Source organism: Procambarus clarkii, chromosome 90 (genome assembly GCF_040958095.1).
Source record: "Procambarus clarkii isolate CNS0578487 chromosome 90, FALCON_Pclarkii_2.0, whole genome shotgun sequence".
NCBI lineage: Eukaryota > Metazoa > Arthropoda > Malacostraca > Decapoda > Cambaridae > Procambarus > Procambarus clarkii.
Window position 1 is genome coordinate 16674004 of NC_091239.1, and position 17828 is coordinate 16691831.

The window sequence follows — 17828 nt, forward strand, 5'->3', positions numbered from 1 at the left end:
TCGGGAGTCCCTCCGACTCCCTGGAGCTATCGGACTGATATACATTATATGACTCTGGTGGGTGTTCTTCTTCTTGCTTCTTCTTGGGCATCAGTCAATGGAGTTCAGCCTACTGGGGACCATGAGCCAGAACCTGGACCCCTCAGAGAGGCACAGGGAGCAATGACCTATGGAAACCCCCATGTGTTTGGAAGCATTCCATGTCTGCCATCGACCGGGGTTAGGCACCTAGAAAGGTAGGCATACCAAAACAGACCCCACTTGGTAAGAAATTGCAACGGAAGACTGAATAGAGAGGCAAAACGCCCCAAAACTTAAGGAAACAAGCAAATGTCATACACCGCCGCCATGCTGCTTGTCCACGCAGCCCTCCCCTGCCCGAGAGGGGGAGGGGGGAGGCCCCGAACGCCCCGTTCCGGCTGCTCACACCTTCAGTTCGTAGGCTGATGCGTATTGGGGCGGTCGTCAAATCTGGCCTCGATTTCTTGGCAGAATTTGTGCCTTTGTGGTGTTTCCTGCTCCTTGTGGTGTGTTGCCCAGGTGTAACTACAGTGTACTGGGGCTGCAAGCGCCTGGGGCTACCTTCTCTAAGTGCCCTGTAAGTACTACCCTTGTGCTCTAGGATTACCTTCTATAGAGCCTTCGGGATTCCACTTCTGTAGGAGTTTTTGCTGCTCTGCATTTACCCCCACCCTTAGGGCCAACTGGGATTTCGTGGCTTTTGTTTGGCCTTAGGTAGGAAAGTGGTTGTGTTGCTGGTTGGGGTACAAGGTGCTGTGCTGCTTGCTTACCTATGCGGCGGCTGTGTTCCTGTTCCTTCTGGTGGCGTTGTACTTTTGCAGGTGTTTTCTTGCTAGTCTTGTGTTTTGTTTTTGAGTCTTGTGTTTTTCCCAGAGTCTTGCGAGACATGTTCTCTGCTTGTGCCTCAGTTCACCCATTCTATTGTCACTGAGGTTTGGGTTCAGGCAGCATCCGCATTGCATACCAGGTTTATGTTGCTGCAATGCACTAGGTTGGTTGCCCGCTTGGATGCCCCAGGGCTGCCCCATTTTGGTTATAGGGACCCGGACTTGCGGGAGTTTGTCGCTTCGACTTCGGTTCCATCCGCGTCCGCAAGTCCTTTCCTGGTTGGCGTTGTTCACCCTTTTCCGTTGATCGGGGCGGGGTTTAGATGGCGTTCAGACTCGGGTGGCTTCAGGGGCTGCCCCATTCGAGTAGGAGATGGAGGCATTTGAGCCCACTCCTTCTGTCGAGGCTTCTGGGTCCTACTAGCAGACCTCCTTCTTTGCTGCCTTTTCCCTGGACTCTGCCTTTTCTTCAAAGGTAGAGGGCGTGGAGGACTGCTCTGCCCCGGGGCCTGGTTTGGAGGCTCCCAGGGCTAGAGAGAAAGTGACCTGGGCGGCTTGGGCCCTCTTTGATCCCGCATGGGTTTTGGTGCCCTCTTTGCAGGGTTTGTTGTTGCAGGGAAAAGGGTTTTCTTACCCCCTTTACCTGTACGAGTATGATTTGGGGTCGGCTCTTCTCCGGGTTCAGTTCCGAGTTCTCCTGGGTTCTTCGGCTCCTCCTTTCCGGAGGTTTTCTGCCTCTCGAATCCCGCCTAAGGAGGTTCGGGAGGCTATTGCGGCTTACCTCATGTGTGACCCGGATTTTGCCTCTGTGATAGATCTGTCATTGTTTGAGTATGGTTTGGCCATGCTGTTTAACCACCACAATGCACAGAGCACCTTGAGGCACTGGATCAGGGGTGCACAGAGCGCCTCAGGACTCTCGTAGGTATAGGATAGCATTCAAAACTCCTGCAGCTACACAAGGTTCTCATCAGCTTCCTCAAGGCTCTAGTAAAGAGACGCCATTTTTTTTTTTTAAATCATGGGCAACATTCCCGGGTGTGAGAGCCTCAGTCCTGAGTGAGCAACCAAGGCTGGTGCACGGAGCATGAGCTAACAGCACTGCTGTTCAGCTTGTGACCACAACATCGCTTAAAAATGTCAAAATATATATACTGTATGTAACTGGTATTATTAACTGGTATGATAGTATTACAGAAGAGCCTAAATGTGATAGACTGTATACAATGTTCAGATATCAGTGAACACAACGTTGTTCAAGATGTTCACAGCACTAGCCACAGCGCACTGCCATTGTTTGGTCCATCTAAGAATCTTGAAACAACTCCTCATGTTCCTTTACAAAATAAACTTGTGGAAAATTATTCATTTACAGGATTTAGTGACCAGGATTCTGATAATAGCTGGATTGTGGTGATAATTAGCGATGTGCGTAGTATGGTGTGAGGAGGGAGGGAGGGAGGGAGGTAGTGTTAGCTGGCTGATGTGTAGCAGCCACTCTTGTTGTTTTGTCTTCCCATACCAGCATAGTGGTTTGCTATGGTGAACACAAATGTAGATACTTATTTATAATTGTGTATATAGAGTGTAATAACATCAAAAGGAGTATGTTGGGAGGAGCCATTTTAGTGAGGTTATTTATAACATGTGTAAATAGTGTAATAAAAACAATAAAAATATGGTGAGAGGAAAAATGTTGGCGAGTAAGTGTTGAAAGAGGGGAGGGAGGTGGCGTCTGTTAGCTGCCGTGTCGTGGCCAGTCTTGTTGTTTTGACTCACCATACCAACTTAGTGGTTTATGGTGAACACACATAGATAGATATATACAGTGTGTGTATATAGTGTAATAACAGCAAAAACACTGTTTTGATTGATCGTAGAATATACAGTAAATGTTATTGTCGCAATATTACTTGTTCAAAATTCACCAAAATTACAATATGTACAGTTTCACACTATTTACACAGTAACACACTGTATTACACACTCAGTACTTTGGAAGCGAGTGATAATTAATGAAGCAATCCATGGTACACAGTGTGACTTTGCTCTCGATGCACCAGGAACAAACAGATTTTTGCTTCCTGTTTCTTTGTTCTGTGTGCTTGCAAATAGCACACTCATGTACACCCTTGGCTTTAGTACCTGTAGGTGGTATGTAGCCAAGCTTGCTTGGCTACATACTTCACAAGCTTGTAGCTTGTGAAGTGTAAGGTAGTCTTGAAAAGATTATAGGAAGAGATCAATTTATAAGATAGTCTTGAAAAGATCGTTTTATAAGGTATTCTGGAAGAGATTTAGGTATTCAGGAAGGGTGTCAGTTATTCTGGAAGAGATTCAGCCATTCTGGGAGAGATTTAGCTATTTTGGAAGAGATTCAGCTATTTTTTAAAAGATCCACGGAAAACACCACCATGGAAGCCACTAACACTGTTCATCTATGCTACTTGTATCAGATGCATCATCACTGAACCCAGAAAAGATTCATTTATGAATCATCTATAAAAATTAGAGATAACACGGGTGAGCATGGGTGGTGCTCAGCTACTACTGGATAAGCTCGCTATATCGTCCTCATCGGTGCTGTATCACTAGCATCCGACTCTTGTGCTAGATCCTTATTGTGCCTGATATCATGACCCTTATGTTCTTCAAACAATAAGGTCTGAATTTCACCGACAGAGAGCAATCTTTCAACACCACGTCGGACAGGTGTTTGGAACCAGAGGCGTGTGTGCCTCCCATGGTTGCTCACTCGGAACTGAGCCAGCCAGCAGCTCCAGGACATTCTGGGAATTTTTTCCAAGATGGCTGCCTCTCACTGGAGGTCCCAAGAGTCCATTTCGTATACAACGTACTGCGCTCGCGTTTTGAATGGGTACGAAGCATTAAAAAGGTGTTTTCTCGGCTCGTGCAGGTTCCTACTGACCGAGTTTTCTCGGCCGGTGCAGTCCAGTGGTTAAGATCAGATTTACATGAACGTTTTTGGGAAGCATTACTATATCACCGAGTTTCATATATTTTAAAAGTTTTCAGCCAAGCTTGACTCAAATGTTACACAATGTTACTACTGGTATTTGCAACCAGCAGCTACTCGCCCCTTCAACCATTCCTCCAACTGTACAGTACTGTACAGTATATGATTAATTTTAAATATGAAAATAATTTTAATGTAAGAATTTTAAAGAATTACTGAACTTCAGAGTACAGTACTATTAGTATTCCTTGCATCACAGAATCAAGGTTCAAGCATTAAAACTCACTGTGTGCTTAAATTTGTGTACGGCTTGTATTTATGCAAATACAGTACTGTACAGGTATGTTGAAAATTGACAATCTGCATCAGCTCAGCAGAGATCATTTCAAGTGTCTCTGGCTGGTCAACCTGATGCTAGAGAGACACTAAAGAATAATCAGTCCAGTCCAAAATAACTGCTAGAAACTCCAAAGCCCATCCAAACTGCAATTGGCAAGCCAAAGATATGCAGTCAGTGTACAAACATTGGGTTGTCACGTCCAACTGCTGCACCTGATCACTATCATATGGAAGCTCGTGATATAAGCACAAACTACAATCTCACAATTTAACTGACATATTGATGGTGGACAGGCAAGTGACCATAATTAAGAAGTTGGTGTTTATAATTAGAAAATAGTTTTGTTGTGCAGTGGGGTGATGCTATTGGTGGATGCTTCTTGTGTGTGTATACCAGTAATTTGCATCTATTTTCCTTTTTTTAATCAACTGGGTTATGAGACTTGTACATTCTACCTTGTTTTGTGCATTGACCAGCAGTGGATATTCTCCTCTTGAGACTTCCACTACATTCACAGTTCCTCAGTACTGTACATGTTTCATTAGAAAATAATAAGATGCAGCCAGTCACAAAATTGCCTGCGAGTGGTTGCATGCTACATTCTGTTTTCCCTTGGTTACATTTTGACGGAACTAAAGTAACTGTACAGTATTTATTTTAGTTTTTATCCATTTGATTGCTGAATTCATTTGTCCATCCTTGTCTGTTGATAAGTTTATGGTTTACTAAGTAAACCCTTAAAAGTTTTGTTATTCTGAACTCTCGGGTATGACTTACAAACCCGTGCCCTTACACTTGCTTTAGTAACTAGGCCTCTTCTTCGTAGTTTACTTATGATTTTATCCTTTTTTGTCCTACTTCTCATCTGGTGGTCACTGAATTTTGGGAGGTATTTCAGCCTCTACATGAGATCTGTGGAAATCTACTCTTCCCTCATTTCAGGAAAGAAGGGCCAAACCTTGAGTTTTTTAATGTACTGTATTCTGGCATTTGATTTGGGTTGATATAGAATATTCTTAGTCTCTCCCTTGCATCACTAAGACCCTATAGGGACATTTGAAAAGATCCCTGCTGTGCACAGGCAGATTTGTCAAACTGTCTTAAGTATAGATCTGCTCTTGGGGCTAGCAGGTTCTTTGCCTCCTTCAAGAGCAACTAAGTGACTTTCTTAGAACCTTTTTTTTTATTTTAATCAGTCTGATTTTCTGAGGGAGCCCATTCGGCTCTCCGGAGTTAACCGGGCTGATATCAGTGTATTAGACCCCTGGCATCAGTCAATATGTATGAAGTTCTAGGCCTACTGAGGACCACGAGCCAGAACCTGGCCCCCTCAGAGAGGCACGAAGAGCAATAGTCTAAAGAAACCCCTCCGTGTGGTTGGAAGCATTCTATGTTTGCCATCGACCGGGTCAGGCACCCAGAAAGGTAAGCGCCTCAAAACAAACCCCTATTCTGGTTAAAATATTGCTACTGAAAGCTGAATTAATAGAAAGAATTCCCCAAATGAAAATGAGCAAACGAGCATGACGACACCATGTCACTGCGCCGCTGTCTGTGCAATCGCTTCCCCCTTCCTGGGAGAGGGAAGGTGAAGCCTTAGACCCCCACGCCGGCTATCCATCCTGCAGTTCTGTGGCTGATGTGAACTGGCAAGGTTGTGCACCTATGGCTCGTTTTTCCAGTTATGTGCCTTGTGGTGTGGCACAATCTAAGTGGTGGTGTGCGAGCCAGGAGTTATTTCACAAGTACTCGGGCTGCATGCACCTAGGGTCCCCTTCCCTAGGTGCCCTGTAAGTACTGCCTTTGGGCCTTGGGGCCGCCTTCCACAAGTTACCTTGGGTTTTACCTCAACAAAGTCTTTTGCTGCTCGGTGATTGACCACCCTTGGAGTCAGCTGGTGTGTTTCCTGCACCACTGTTTGCCTCTTGGTAGGGAGTAGTTTTGTCAATGGTTGAGGTACAGGGTACATGTGCAGCTAGTTTTCACCTCTCATTGCGCCCGGCTCTGTTCCGCCTGGGCACATTGTCCTCTTGCGGGATTTTTCTTTAAAAAAAAAAAATGCGGGGGTGATAGTATCGTTTTTCTTTATAGGAACCTGGACTTGGGGGTGTTAGTTTTTGTTTTCCTGCTTGGTGGGGGATGTGTCCCTTGGTTTTGATCACACCCAAATCATGGTGGTCCTCTACTAGGCCCCCATGAGTGTACACGTCCTGGGGGTTCAGCTTTAGCAGTTTGATTGGTAACTTTGGGTGCTGGTTAGCAGTACCCTACCTGGGCTTTTCTTAACCACTGAACTGCGCCAACCGAGTATTCTCGGTCGGTAGGAAACTGCGCCACCCGAGAAAACTCTCTTTGATTTTTTCGTACCCATTCTAAGTGTGTAATTACCTAAGTGTAATTACTAAGTGTAATTACCTAAGTGTAATTACCTAAGTGTAGTTACAGGATGAGAGCTACGCTCGTGGTGTCCCGTCTTCCCAGCACTCTTTGTCATATAACGCTTTGAAACTACTGACGGTCTTGGCCTCCACCACCTTCTCACTTAACTTGTTCCAACCGTCTACCACTCTATTTGCGAAGGTGAATTTTCTTATATTTCTTCGGCATTTGTGTTTAGCTAGTTTAAATCTATGGCCTCTTGTTCTTGAAGTTCCAGGTCTCAGGAAGTCTTCCCTGTCGATTTTATCAATTCCTGTTACTATTTTGTACGTAGTGATCATATCACCTCTTTTTCTTCTGTCTTCTAGTTTTGGCATATTTAATGCTTCTAACCTCTCCTTGTAGCTCTTGCCCTTCAGTTCTGGGAGCCACTTAGTAGCATGTCTTTGCACCTTTTCCAGTTTGTTGATGTGCTTCTTAAGATATGGGCACCACACAACAGCTGCATATTCTAGCTTTGGCCTAACAAAAGTCATGAACAATTTCTTTAGTATATCGCCATCCATGTATTTAAATGCAATTCTGAAGTTAGAAAGCATTGCATAGGCTCCTTGCACAATATTCTTAATGTGGTCCTCAGGTGATAGTTTTCTATCTAGAACCACTCCTAGATCTCTTTCTTTATCAGAATTCTTTAAAGATTTCTCACATAATATATAGGTTGTGTGGGGTCTATGTTCTCCTATTCCACATTCCATAACATGACATTTATTAACATTAAATTCCATTTGCCAAGTGGTGCTCCATATACTTATTTTGTCCAGGTCTTCTTGAAGGGCATGACAATCATCTAAATTTCTTATCCTTCCTATTATCTTAGCATCATCAGCAAACATGTTCATATAATTCTGTATACCAACTGGTAGATCATTTATGTACACAATAAACATCACTGGTGCAAGAACTGAACCCTGTGGTACTCCACTTGTGACATTTCTCCATTCCGATACATTGCCTCTGATTACTGCCCTCATTTTTCTATCAGTCAGAAAATTTTTCATCCATGATAGAAGCTTACCTGTCACCCCTCCAATATTTTCCAGTTTCCAGAACAACCTCTTATGTGGAACTCTGTCGAAAGCCTTTTTTAGGTCCAGATAGATGCAGTCAACCCAGCCATCTCTTTCCTGTAAAATCTCTGTGGCCCGATCATAGAAACTGAGTAAATTCGATACACAGGATCTTCCTGATCGAAAACCATACTGTCTGTCTGATATTATATCATTTCTCTCCAGGTGTTCTACCCATTTAGTTTTGATTAGCTTTTCCAATACTTTCACTATTACACTTGTCAATGATACAGGTCTATAATTGAGGGGGTCTTCCCTGCTGCCACTTTTGTAGATTGGAACTATGTTAGCCTGTTTCCACACGTCTGCTACGATTCCTGTACACAGGGATGCCTGAAAAATCAGGTGAAGTGGAATGCTGAGCTCAGATGCACATTCTCTCAGAACCCATGGTGAAACGCCATCTGGGCCAGCTGCTTTGTTCCTCCCGAGCTCCTTTAGCATATTTTCCACTTCATCTCTAGACACCTCTATCCGCTCTATGTTGTTCTCTGGAATTCTTATTGTGTCTGGTTCTCTGAAGATTTCATTTTGTACAAACACACTTTGGAACTTTTCATTTAATGTTTCACACATTTCCTTTTCATTTTCCGTGAATCTGTTTCCCAGTGTGCGCAGTTGGGTGTGTACAAAATGGACTTAGGACCTCCAGTGAGAGGCAACCATCTTGGAAAAAATTCCCAGAATGCCCTATTGCTGCTGGCTGGGTTAATACTGAGTGAGCAACCATGGGTGGCGCACGCGTCTCTGACTCCCAAACACCTGTCCAATGTGGTATTGAAAGATCGTGCGCTGTCAGTGAAATTCAAACCTTATTGTTTGAAGAACATAAGGGTCATAATATTGGTGAAGCTAGGCGCAATAAAGACCTAACACAAAGGTCAGATACAAGTAATACAGCACCTATGAAGACGATACAGTGAGCGCATCCAGTTGAAGCTCTGAGCGCCACCCTTCCTCCACCTATGCTATTTTGAATTTATATAGATGATACATAGATGAATCATTTTCTGCATTCAGTAATGATGCATCTGATACAAGTAGCATAGATGAACAGTGTTAGCGGCTTCCATTGTGGTGATTTCCATAGATATTTTCAAGAATAGCTGAATCTCTTCTTGACTGACGGACACTCTTTGAGGCTGGCTGAATCTCTTCCTGCGTGGGACCTTACAAAGCAATCTTTTCATGACTACCTTACAAATTGATCTTTTCCTATAATCTTTTCAAGACTACCTTACGCTTCACAAGCTTGGCTACATTCCATCTACAGGTACTAAAGCCAAGGGTATACGTGAGTGCGTTATTTGCAAACACACAGAACGAAGAAACAGGAAGCGAAAATCTAGCTGTACTTGGTGCAACAAGAGCGAAGTCGTGCTGTGTACCATGGACTACTTCGTTGATTATTACTCACTTTCGAAGTACTGAGTGTGTAATACAGTATGTTACTGTGTAAATAGTGTGTGAAACTGTACATACAGTATTGTAATTTTAGTGAATTTTTATAAAGTAATATTGCGACAATAAAAATTTATTGTGGACACATTACCGACACATGTATCACAGTTCCATGGAACATTATGAATGTTCTACTGTATACATATTGTAAAGGACACAAATATGCATCATATACGATAAAAAAAACAAATAAAACCGCATTGGAAATATATAGAACAAATAATTGAAAATATATTTGTGGCAACACCCAGTGCTTGAATGGCCCGCGCGACTGTGTCTGGGCACGTCACGCACAGGCGACCAGCCCCTGATGACGTCACAGCACACCTTGTCCGCATCCCCACAGCCAAAGTAAGTGGAATTTGGTATTTATTTTTACATAGACATGTTCAGGGAAGGGAATTTATCCTTATACGAAGAAAAAAGAATTTTTTGGGAACACTTTATTTCATGCACACGGGGGGAATTTCAAAATAAACTCGGCGCATCACAGTCGTTAACGAGATTACACAATAAATGTAACAAGCCACCAGCTCGTTTAGGGAGCTGGTGGCTGAGTGGACAGCATGCTGTACATGTAATCCTGTGTACCAGGGTTCAATTCCCGGCACCGGTGAGAAACATGGTCAGTTTCTTTCACCCTGATGCTCCTGTTACCTAGCAGTAAATAGGTACCTGGGTATTAGACAGCTGTTATGGGCTGCTTCCTGTGTGTGTGTGTGTGTGTATGGGGGGGGGAATTAGTTAGTAGGTAGTCAGTTGATTGATTGACAGTTGAGAGGTGGGCCAAATGAGCAGAGCTTAACCCCCTGCAAGCACAACTAGGTGAATACAACTAGGTAAATACAACTAAGGGCCATGGGAAACCATGCAGGCACTCTTTAGCCTGATGGTTGCAACCCCTGGGTCCCTTCTGACTTTGTGCGAGTTTGAAAGTTGCTCTGTCCCCTTGTTTCAGGGTGACACTCATCGGTTCTGCCTCCATTATGTTGCCTGTTGGGTCAGTGACGCCTTCGACTCGGAGTTCTGCGAGTTTTGTTCCTTGGTTGTACTCCAGTACACCCAGTCCACTGATCATGATATTCAGTGCAGAGAGCTTCAGCATTGCATGCTCGGTTTAGGTTTCTGCAGCATGCTAGGTTGGCTGCTACCCCAGATATCCCAAGACTGCCCATTGGTTCAGTCCGCGCCCCCTTGTCCTTGTCCTTCTGTTGTTCGTCCTGGTCTTCTCCCCCCGCTTCCGGTTCTGAAGCATCTGAGGGTTTTGGAATCGGGGCAGGGTTTAGTTGATGTTGAGACTCGGGCAGTTTCAGGGTATGCCCCTTCCGTGTGGCGACAGAGGCATTCGAGCATGTTCCTCCACCCGGAGCTTTTGGGTATGACCAGTGGGGCCCCCTTCATTTCTACTTTTTTGGCTGCTTCTGCCTTTTGTTTTGAGACGGGACTTGGAGGATGGCTCAACCCTGGGTCCTCAAGGGGAGGTTCCCAGGGAGAGGGAGAGGTTGACTTGGGGGCCTTAGGCCCTGTTGGACCCTGCTTGGGTTTTTGTACCTTCCGAGTGGGGCTTGATGTTACAAGGGATTGGGATTTTCATCTCCTCCCTCCTCGTATGAATTGGATTTGGGATAAGTCCCTTCCCGAGTTCGGTTCCGTGCTCCCTTGTGTTCTTTGGTCCCATCCTTCTGGAGGTTTTTGGCCTCCCGCATCCCACCTCATGTGGTGCGGGAGGCCATTGCAGCTTACCTCCTGCGCAAGGGAGGTAAGGATTGGATTACACTTCCATAATGGATTCTTCTTCCTTCATGTTTGGATCTTTTCCTTACTGGGCTCGTTATGAGGTTCCGGAGTCTTCCTGGTTTGTGGACTGCTCCTTTTTCTCATTGAAGGCATAGTATATGTTTTGTCGGTCCTGCGTGCTTGAGTGGCGCGAGGCTCATACAGTGGTCCAGGTTTTCCTGAGGAGCGAATTTGAGCTCCTCAATGCGTGCTTGTTGGCCCCTACCATTCCTCAGAATGTTGGCATTGTACAGCTTCACGTGCAGGTTTCCACTCTCTTGGCTGCCCTGGTTACTGAGGACTTGCCCGCCCGTGCCTGTTGGCGTTAGTCTTGCGATTCTTTTCCCTTCTCAAGCTGTTCTCGGACTGGCTTGAGGAGGACATGGAGGTGCTTGGGGCCAATCCTGGGTCTGGTGCCTTGGTCTTGGCGGTGAATGAGTCATCTGCTCTTTTGAAGCTGTTCACGCCGATCCTGCAGGATGCGGTTTCACTGTTCTTTGCTTTCCGTCTCGCATGTTGGCAGGCAGTGCTTGCTACCTCCGTGGAATCCGCTTAAGCCCTGGCTCTCAGGTTTTCTTTGCTTTTTTGTCCTTTGCTGTTTGCAGAGTCTGCGGTGGTGCAGTATCTACAGGCAGCTTCTTCCAGTTGTCGTCTCATGTCGAACTTGTTGGTTCTCTGAGGGGGCCCATTGGGGATCTTCCCGGAAGGATCGTGCCAGGGCTTGGGGTTTCTTCAGTTATGATAGGCCAGTGGTGCCAGTTTCGGAGCCGGAGGAGCCTTCGGAACCGTTTTCATCTGGACGGCACAGTGATCGCTCTGTGTGGAGGTCGGGTTCACGTGAGGGGGCATTGGCCCTTTCGCAATTCGTTCCATTGACAAAGCAATGGGGGGGGGGGGGAGGGAGACTTGTGCTGTTTGCTCGCGCCTGACTCCACGATTTGTGGGCCTTTCGGGTCATTTCGTACGGTTGATGCATCGCCGGCTTCTTCGGGGTTTTTGGGGTTCAGTGCCTTGGCACCTACCCAAGCCCTCACTCGTGTGTTCACAGATGCATTGTCTCTTTCTCTGGGGCTTTGTGACCAGTGCTCACTAGGCAGGCCAGGGGCGGTGGGGTCCATCTTTCCTTCATGACCATTGCATGGTACGGGAGTTCGGGGCAGTATTGCTGTCGCTTCGAAGGAGTCGAGGTTGCTCACAGATTGACGATCAGGCTGCATTTAGACTGCTCCCCAGTGATTCATTGCCTGAACCATGGTGGTTTGATGCGGTCCTTGGCTCTTTGGGGCTGGTTGCTTCGAGTGACTCGTCTGCTGAGTTCTCGGGGTTTGGCTCTCTGGGGTGCTCACATTCGGGGGGTGTCCAATGTCCTGACAGACGGCCTGTCTCAGTTCATTCCCCTGTCCACGGAATGGACGGTCGATGCCAAGATGTTCAGTTGGCTCTGCCGGATGTACTGGCCTCCGGAGGTGGACCTCCTCACGTCGGCATGGTTGAGGTGTCTCCTGTTGTATGTGGCGCCCTTCCCTGACTGCAAGGCCATCGAGGTCGATGCCTTCAGGCAGGAAAGGTCGAGGTGGGGTTACCTGTACCTCTATCCTCTGGTTCCTCTGTTGCTCCAGATCCTAGCTCATTTGAAGACTTGCCAAGGGAGAGTTGTCCTTCCGGCCCATTGGTGGCCGGCCCATCCTTGGTCTCAGGCGCTACTTGCTCGGTGTCCGAACCCGAGGGTCTTCCAGAGGCTCCGCTTCTTTCAGAAGATCGGTCTGGTCCATTATGGGGCTGGTTCGATCTTCTCCTCGAGTCTTCGCGTTTGGTCTTTCTGACTCGAGTCTATCATCACTTGTATAGTGAGCAGGTGGCTTCGTTAATAGTCTCCCACCTGCGTGCTTCGTCTTGTGGCAGTATGAAGTTTCCTGGTGGTCCTTCCATTATTTCTTAATCCTTCCATTATTTCTTATCCCTTCATAGGTTTACTTCTGTCTCTGATAGGGTTGTCTTGTCCTTCGTTTCGTGATTGTTCCAGGACCGTCATCTTATGCTGAATACCGTCACCTTGTATAGTGCGGCGTTGGCGGAGCTGCTGCAGCTTGCGTTCAGCATTTATGTTACTTCTGCACCATTCCTCAAGCTGTCTCGGGCTTTGTTTTACCTCTGGCCTGCTCATGTGCTGCCTGAGCCGTCCTGGTAGTTAGATTGGGTGCTCTCGTTTCTCTCTTCTCCTTGGTTAGTGGTGGCCCCTTCGATTTAGGATTGTTTTTTCAAGGCTCTTTTCCCTTTTGGCATTGGCCTCTGGGGGTCGAGTTGGGTAGCTTCATGCTCTCCTCTGGCGCAGGGGAGTTTCTGCTCTTTTTGTTCCTGGCAGTATGTTTTTTTGCAGCCATCTCCTTTTCTGATGAAGAATGAGACTGCTGCTTTCCATAGGGGTCCTTGGGTTGTTGATGCTTGGTTGGTTAGGCCAGGGGTGCATCATGTGTTGTGTACAGTTGCGGCTCTCTGCCATTACCTGCACGCCACAGCCTCAGTGGACGGGGAACACGCTTTGGGTTGACCGGGATTCCCTTCTCTGTTCCAGGGTTCGGGTCTCCCAGGTCGTCCGCAGGGTTATTCGACCCAGCCAGCCTGATGTCTATCACCGTGCCCATGACGTTTGTAAGTTTGCTGTACTGGCTGCCGTCTTCGGTAACATGTCTTGGGCTGACATTCTGGCACAAGTTTTTGGAGGTCGAACAGGATCCTGGCTGCTCTCCACCTTGTCATTGTTCTTGGGCCTAGTTGGGCCTGTGTCGCATTGAGTCGGCAGTTGCAGCCAGTTATCTCGACTTCGCATTGAGGAGCGAGGGCCGACCAACTCCCGGGTAAGTCTCTCTTGTTTTGTCTTTGGGTAAGTAGCTCCAGGGAGTCGATGGGACCCCCTCCAGAAAACCAGCATGGAATGCAATGAAACGCCAGTTTCAGGGTGAGACCCTGAGGCTTCCTGGCATCCCTCCCTCCGGTCGGCATTTTTTCGCGATTTTTGACATCCAGCCTCAGAACTGCAGTGTGGATAGGCAGCGTGGGGGTTTGGGGCTTCCTCTACCCTTTTCCCAGAGAGGGAGGGAAAGTTGTTCAGACAGCGTTGTGATGATGTCATGTTTGCTTATTTTCATTTGGGGAGTTATGTCCACTAGTTCAGCTTTCAGTAGCAATATTTTAATCATAATAGGGGTTTGTTTTGGGGAGCTTATCTTTCTGGGTGCCTGACCCTGTTGATGGCAGATATAAAATGTTTCCAACCACACAGGGGTTTATATAAGCCATTGCTCCTCGTGCCTCTCTGAGGGGGGCCAGGTTTTGGCTCGTGGTCCCTGGTAAGCCTAGAACTTCATGTGCATTGACTGATGCCAGGGTCTAATACATTCATATCAGCCCAGTTAGCTCCTGGGAGCCTCTGGGTCTCACCCAGAAACTGACATTTCATTACATTCAATGCTGGGTCTTTTCAAGAATTATATGAATAATAAGATGTTACTTCTTGAAAAAAATGCACAATGATGTATTTTATATATACTGTATTTTGTTGACAGTTATGTTTCGGCTATACGATACTGATGGCAACGGTGTCCTTGATACTAATGTAAGTACCTACTGCTTCTCTTGTTACCTTTTTTTCTTAGTAAATAACATGTGTATAAGAGGACAGTGTCAGACAGTGACAGTGTACTATGTGAACCATCGAACACACACAGACATAATGAACATTTTGATAGTAGAATTTAGTGCTATTTACTTTATAGTTCATAAAAAAAAATAAAACCAAACCTTAATATTCTTCGGCCTAGTGGTATATATATAGTGCATATAGCACATATATGTACTATATATATGTCATCAGATAGCATGTATTAAGCTTAGGAAAATTAGATTAGGTTAGGTTAGGTTTTCTTTGCAACATCAATACAAAAACCTTTCCAGTTTGTCCAAATTCAATAACACTCATTTGTACTTGTAGAGTAATTGCTATTTACACCAATATATGTATGATGGTCTTCATTGTTACTATAAGTACTGCCTAAGCAGGAGGATGGGCTGAATTACCCATATACAAGATAGTCCTTATATTTATAGTGTAGTTCACCATATTTATTCTATCAAGTAACAACTATTTCCATACACTAACCTTGAGGAATTTGGTCAATAGTACAGTATCTAAACAAGATCCCTGCAGTAAACCAGGATGTGATGGTGACAACACATACCACACAAAATATATATAAAAATCACAAATTTCTGTGTTATTGTTGTTAGTTTAAAATAGGTCACGTTGCAGGGGGTTTCAGTGGTTTGATCGCCTCTCCCTTATTAGCTTTGGGTTTTAACCAGTTAGCCACACCTTGCTTCTGCTTCCCGTAGCAGTCAGCCTACAGGCCTTGGAAAACTCTGTCGGGGCTCGTTGGGACCTATGGATGCGTCTTCAGAGTTTCAGCCTTCCTCGTGCGGGTTGGAAGTTTGCTGTTTTCCCCTTGTCTCAGGGTGACAGTCACCACTTTTTCCTCACTTATGCTGCATGTTGAGTCAATGACACCTTTGACCCGGAGTCTTGCGAGTCATGTTCTCTGCTTGTTCTCGAGTACCATTCTAATGACATTTACTGTTAGGGTACATGCAGCATCCGCATTGCAAGCTAGGTTTAGGATGCTGCAACATGCTAGGTTGGTTTCCCATCCGGATGCCCCGTGGCTACCCTGCTTCGGTTATAGTGACCTGGACCTGGGGACGATAGTCACTTCGACTTTGGTTCTGTCTGCACTCCCTGGTCCTTCTCCTGTTGTTCATCCTGCACCTCCATCCCCTTTCCCCCTGCTTCCAGCTCCCAAACGTCTGAGAGTTTCAGGATCGGGGCAGGGTTTAGTTAGTAATGAGACTCGGGCAGCTTCGAGGGCTACCCCATTCGGGTTGGGGACAGAGGCATTTGAGCCGGTTCCTCTTTTGGAGGCTTCTGGGTCCCACCAGCAGGCCCCCTTCTTTGCTGTCTTGTCCCTGGACTCTGCCTTTTCTTCAGGGATAGAGGGTGTGGAGGACGGCTTTGCCCCGAGTCCAACTTGGGGGATCCCATGGCTGCATAGGAGTTGACCTGGGGGCCTTGGGCCCCCTTTGAGCTCATTTGGGTGTTGGTGTCTTCTTCACAGAGCTTCTTGTTGCGAGGGGGGGGGGGGTTCTTACCCTCTTCCTGGTATGAGTATGATTTGGGGTCGGCTCCTCCCCGGGTTCAGTGCTGGGCTCCCTTCGTTTCCTTGGCTTTGTCCTTTTGGAAGTTTTCTGCCTCTCAAGTCTCACCTAAGGAGGTTTGGGAGGCTCTTGCTGTGTACCTTCTGCGAGACCCGGATTCTGCCTCCACAATGGATCCATCCTTATTTGAGTTCGGTTCTTCTTCCCCATATTTGGTGTGTTTGGAGGTTCCAGAGTCTTCCTGGCTGCCAGACTGCCCATTATTTTCGTTAAGGACGTGGCATGGGTTCTGTCGGCCCCACATGCTTGAGTGGCGAGAAACCTCTGCAGGCTTACCTGGGGGGGGGGCGAGTTTGAGTGTGCTGCTTGCTTGATGTCCGAACCCAGGACGTTTTCCATGGCTCCGCCTCATCCAGCGGGTCAGACCAGTCCAGTACAAGGCTGGTTTGGCCTTCTCCGCTCTTTGTGTCTGGTCTTTTTGATGTGGGTTTATCACCAATTGCATGGTGAACAGGTGACTTTGTTGATGATGTCCCACCCGAGAGCTTCGTCTCAATGGCAGTATGAAGTTTCCTGGCGTTCTTTCCGCCATTTTCTCTCTCTTTGTAGGTTGTCTTCTATTTCTGTTCGGGTTGTCTTGTCCTTTGTCTTGGCTTTTTCAGGACCATCATTTAATGCCTTATACTGTCAACTCTTATCGTGTGGCGTTGGCGAAGCCGCTCCAACTTGCTTTCGGGATGGATGTTACTTCTGCCCCATTCTGTAAGCTTTCTCATGCATTGTTTCACCTCCAGGCTGCTCATGCACTACCTAAGCCGTCCTAGTCCTTGGACCAGGTGCTCTCCTATCTTTCTTCTCCTCGGTTTATGGTGGCTCCTTCGGTTCCTGATTGTTTTTCCAAGGCTCATTTTCTGTTGGCATTGGCCTCTGGGAGTCAGGTCGGTAAGCTTCATTCTCTATGACGCAGGAGTTTCTACTCTTTCAATCCTGGTGGTCGGTTTGTTCAGTTGCAGCCGTCTCCTTCTTTTCTGGCAGAGAATGAGGCGGCGGCTTTCCAGAGGAGCCCCTTAGGTCATAGGTGCTTGGTTGGTCACGCTGGGGTTACATCATGTGTTGCGTCCGGTTGTGGCTCTTCGCTGTTACCTGTGCACCTCGGCTTCTGTGCCCGGGGATGCACTTTGGGTTGATCCAATTTCCCTCATTCACTGTTCTAGGGCTTGAGTCTCCCGAGTCGTCCTCAGGGTTATTAAGTCTAGCCAGCCTGTGGTCTATCTTCGTGACTATGATGTTAGGAACTTTGCTGCATTGGCTGTCGTGTTTGGCAACATGTCTTGGCCTGATATTCGGGCGCGGGGATTTTGGAGGTTGAATGGGGTCCTGACTGCGTTGAATGTAATGAAACGCCATTTTCTGGGCGAGCCCTGGAGGCGCCCTGGCAACCCTTCCTCCCTCCCTCCAGTTGGAGGTTTTCGCGTGTTTGATACCTATCTTCCGAATCGTGGCTGGGTTACATTCAACGCTGGTTTTTTTTATGCCACAATCTGGTTACTCACACTGTTTAACTGCACACTTTCATCATTTACCTGTTTACTTCTGCCATATACCCGGTTATTCCTGCTGTTTACTGGGTTATTCCTACCATCTATGTAGTTACTCTCACCACTTACCCAGTTATTCCTGCAGTTTACTTGGTTACTCTTAGAGTTTATGCA

General features: G+C 46.5%; 1 protein-coding gene across 1 annotated transcript in view; it reads left to right on the forward strand.

Annotated features, from left to right (window-relative positions):
• Positions 1-17828, forward strand: part of Dgk (diacyl glycerol kinase 1) — a 222674-nt gene that overhangs the window by 121668 nt on the left and 83178 nt on the right. The window contains 2 exon segments of the mRNA XM_069318563.1: positions 2433-2435; positions 14475-14524. Coding sequence (XP_069174664.1) covers positions 2433-2435; positions 14475-14524 — 53 coding nt within the window.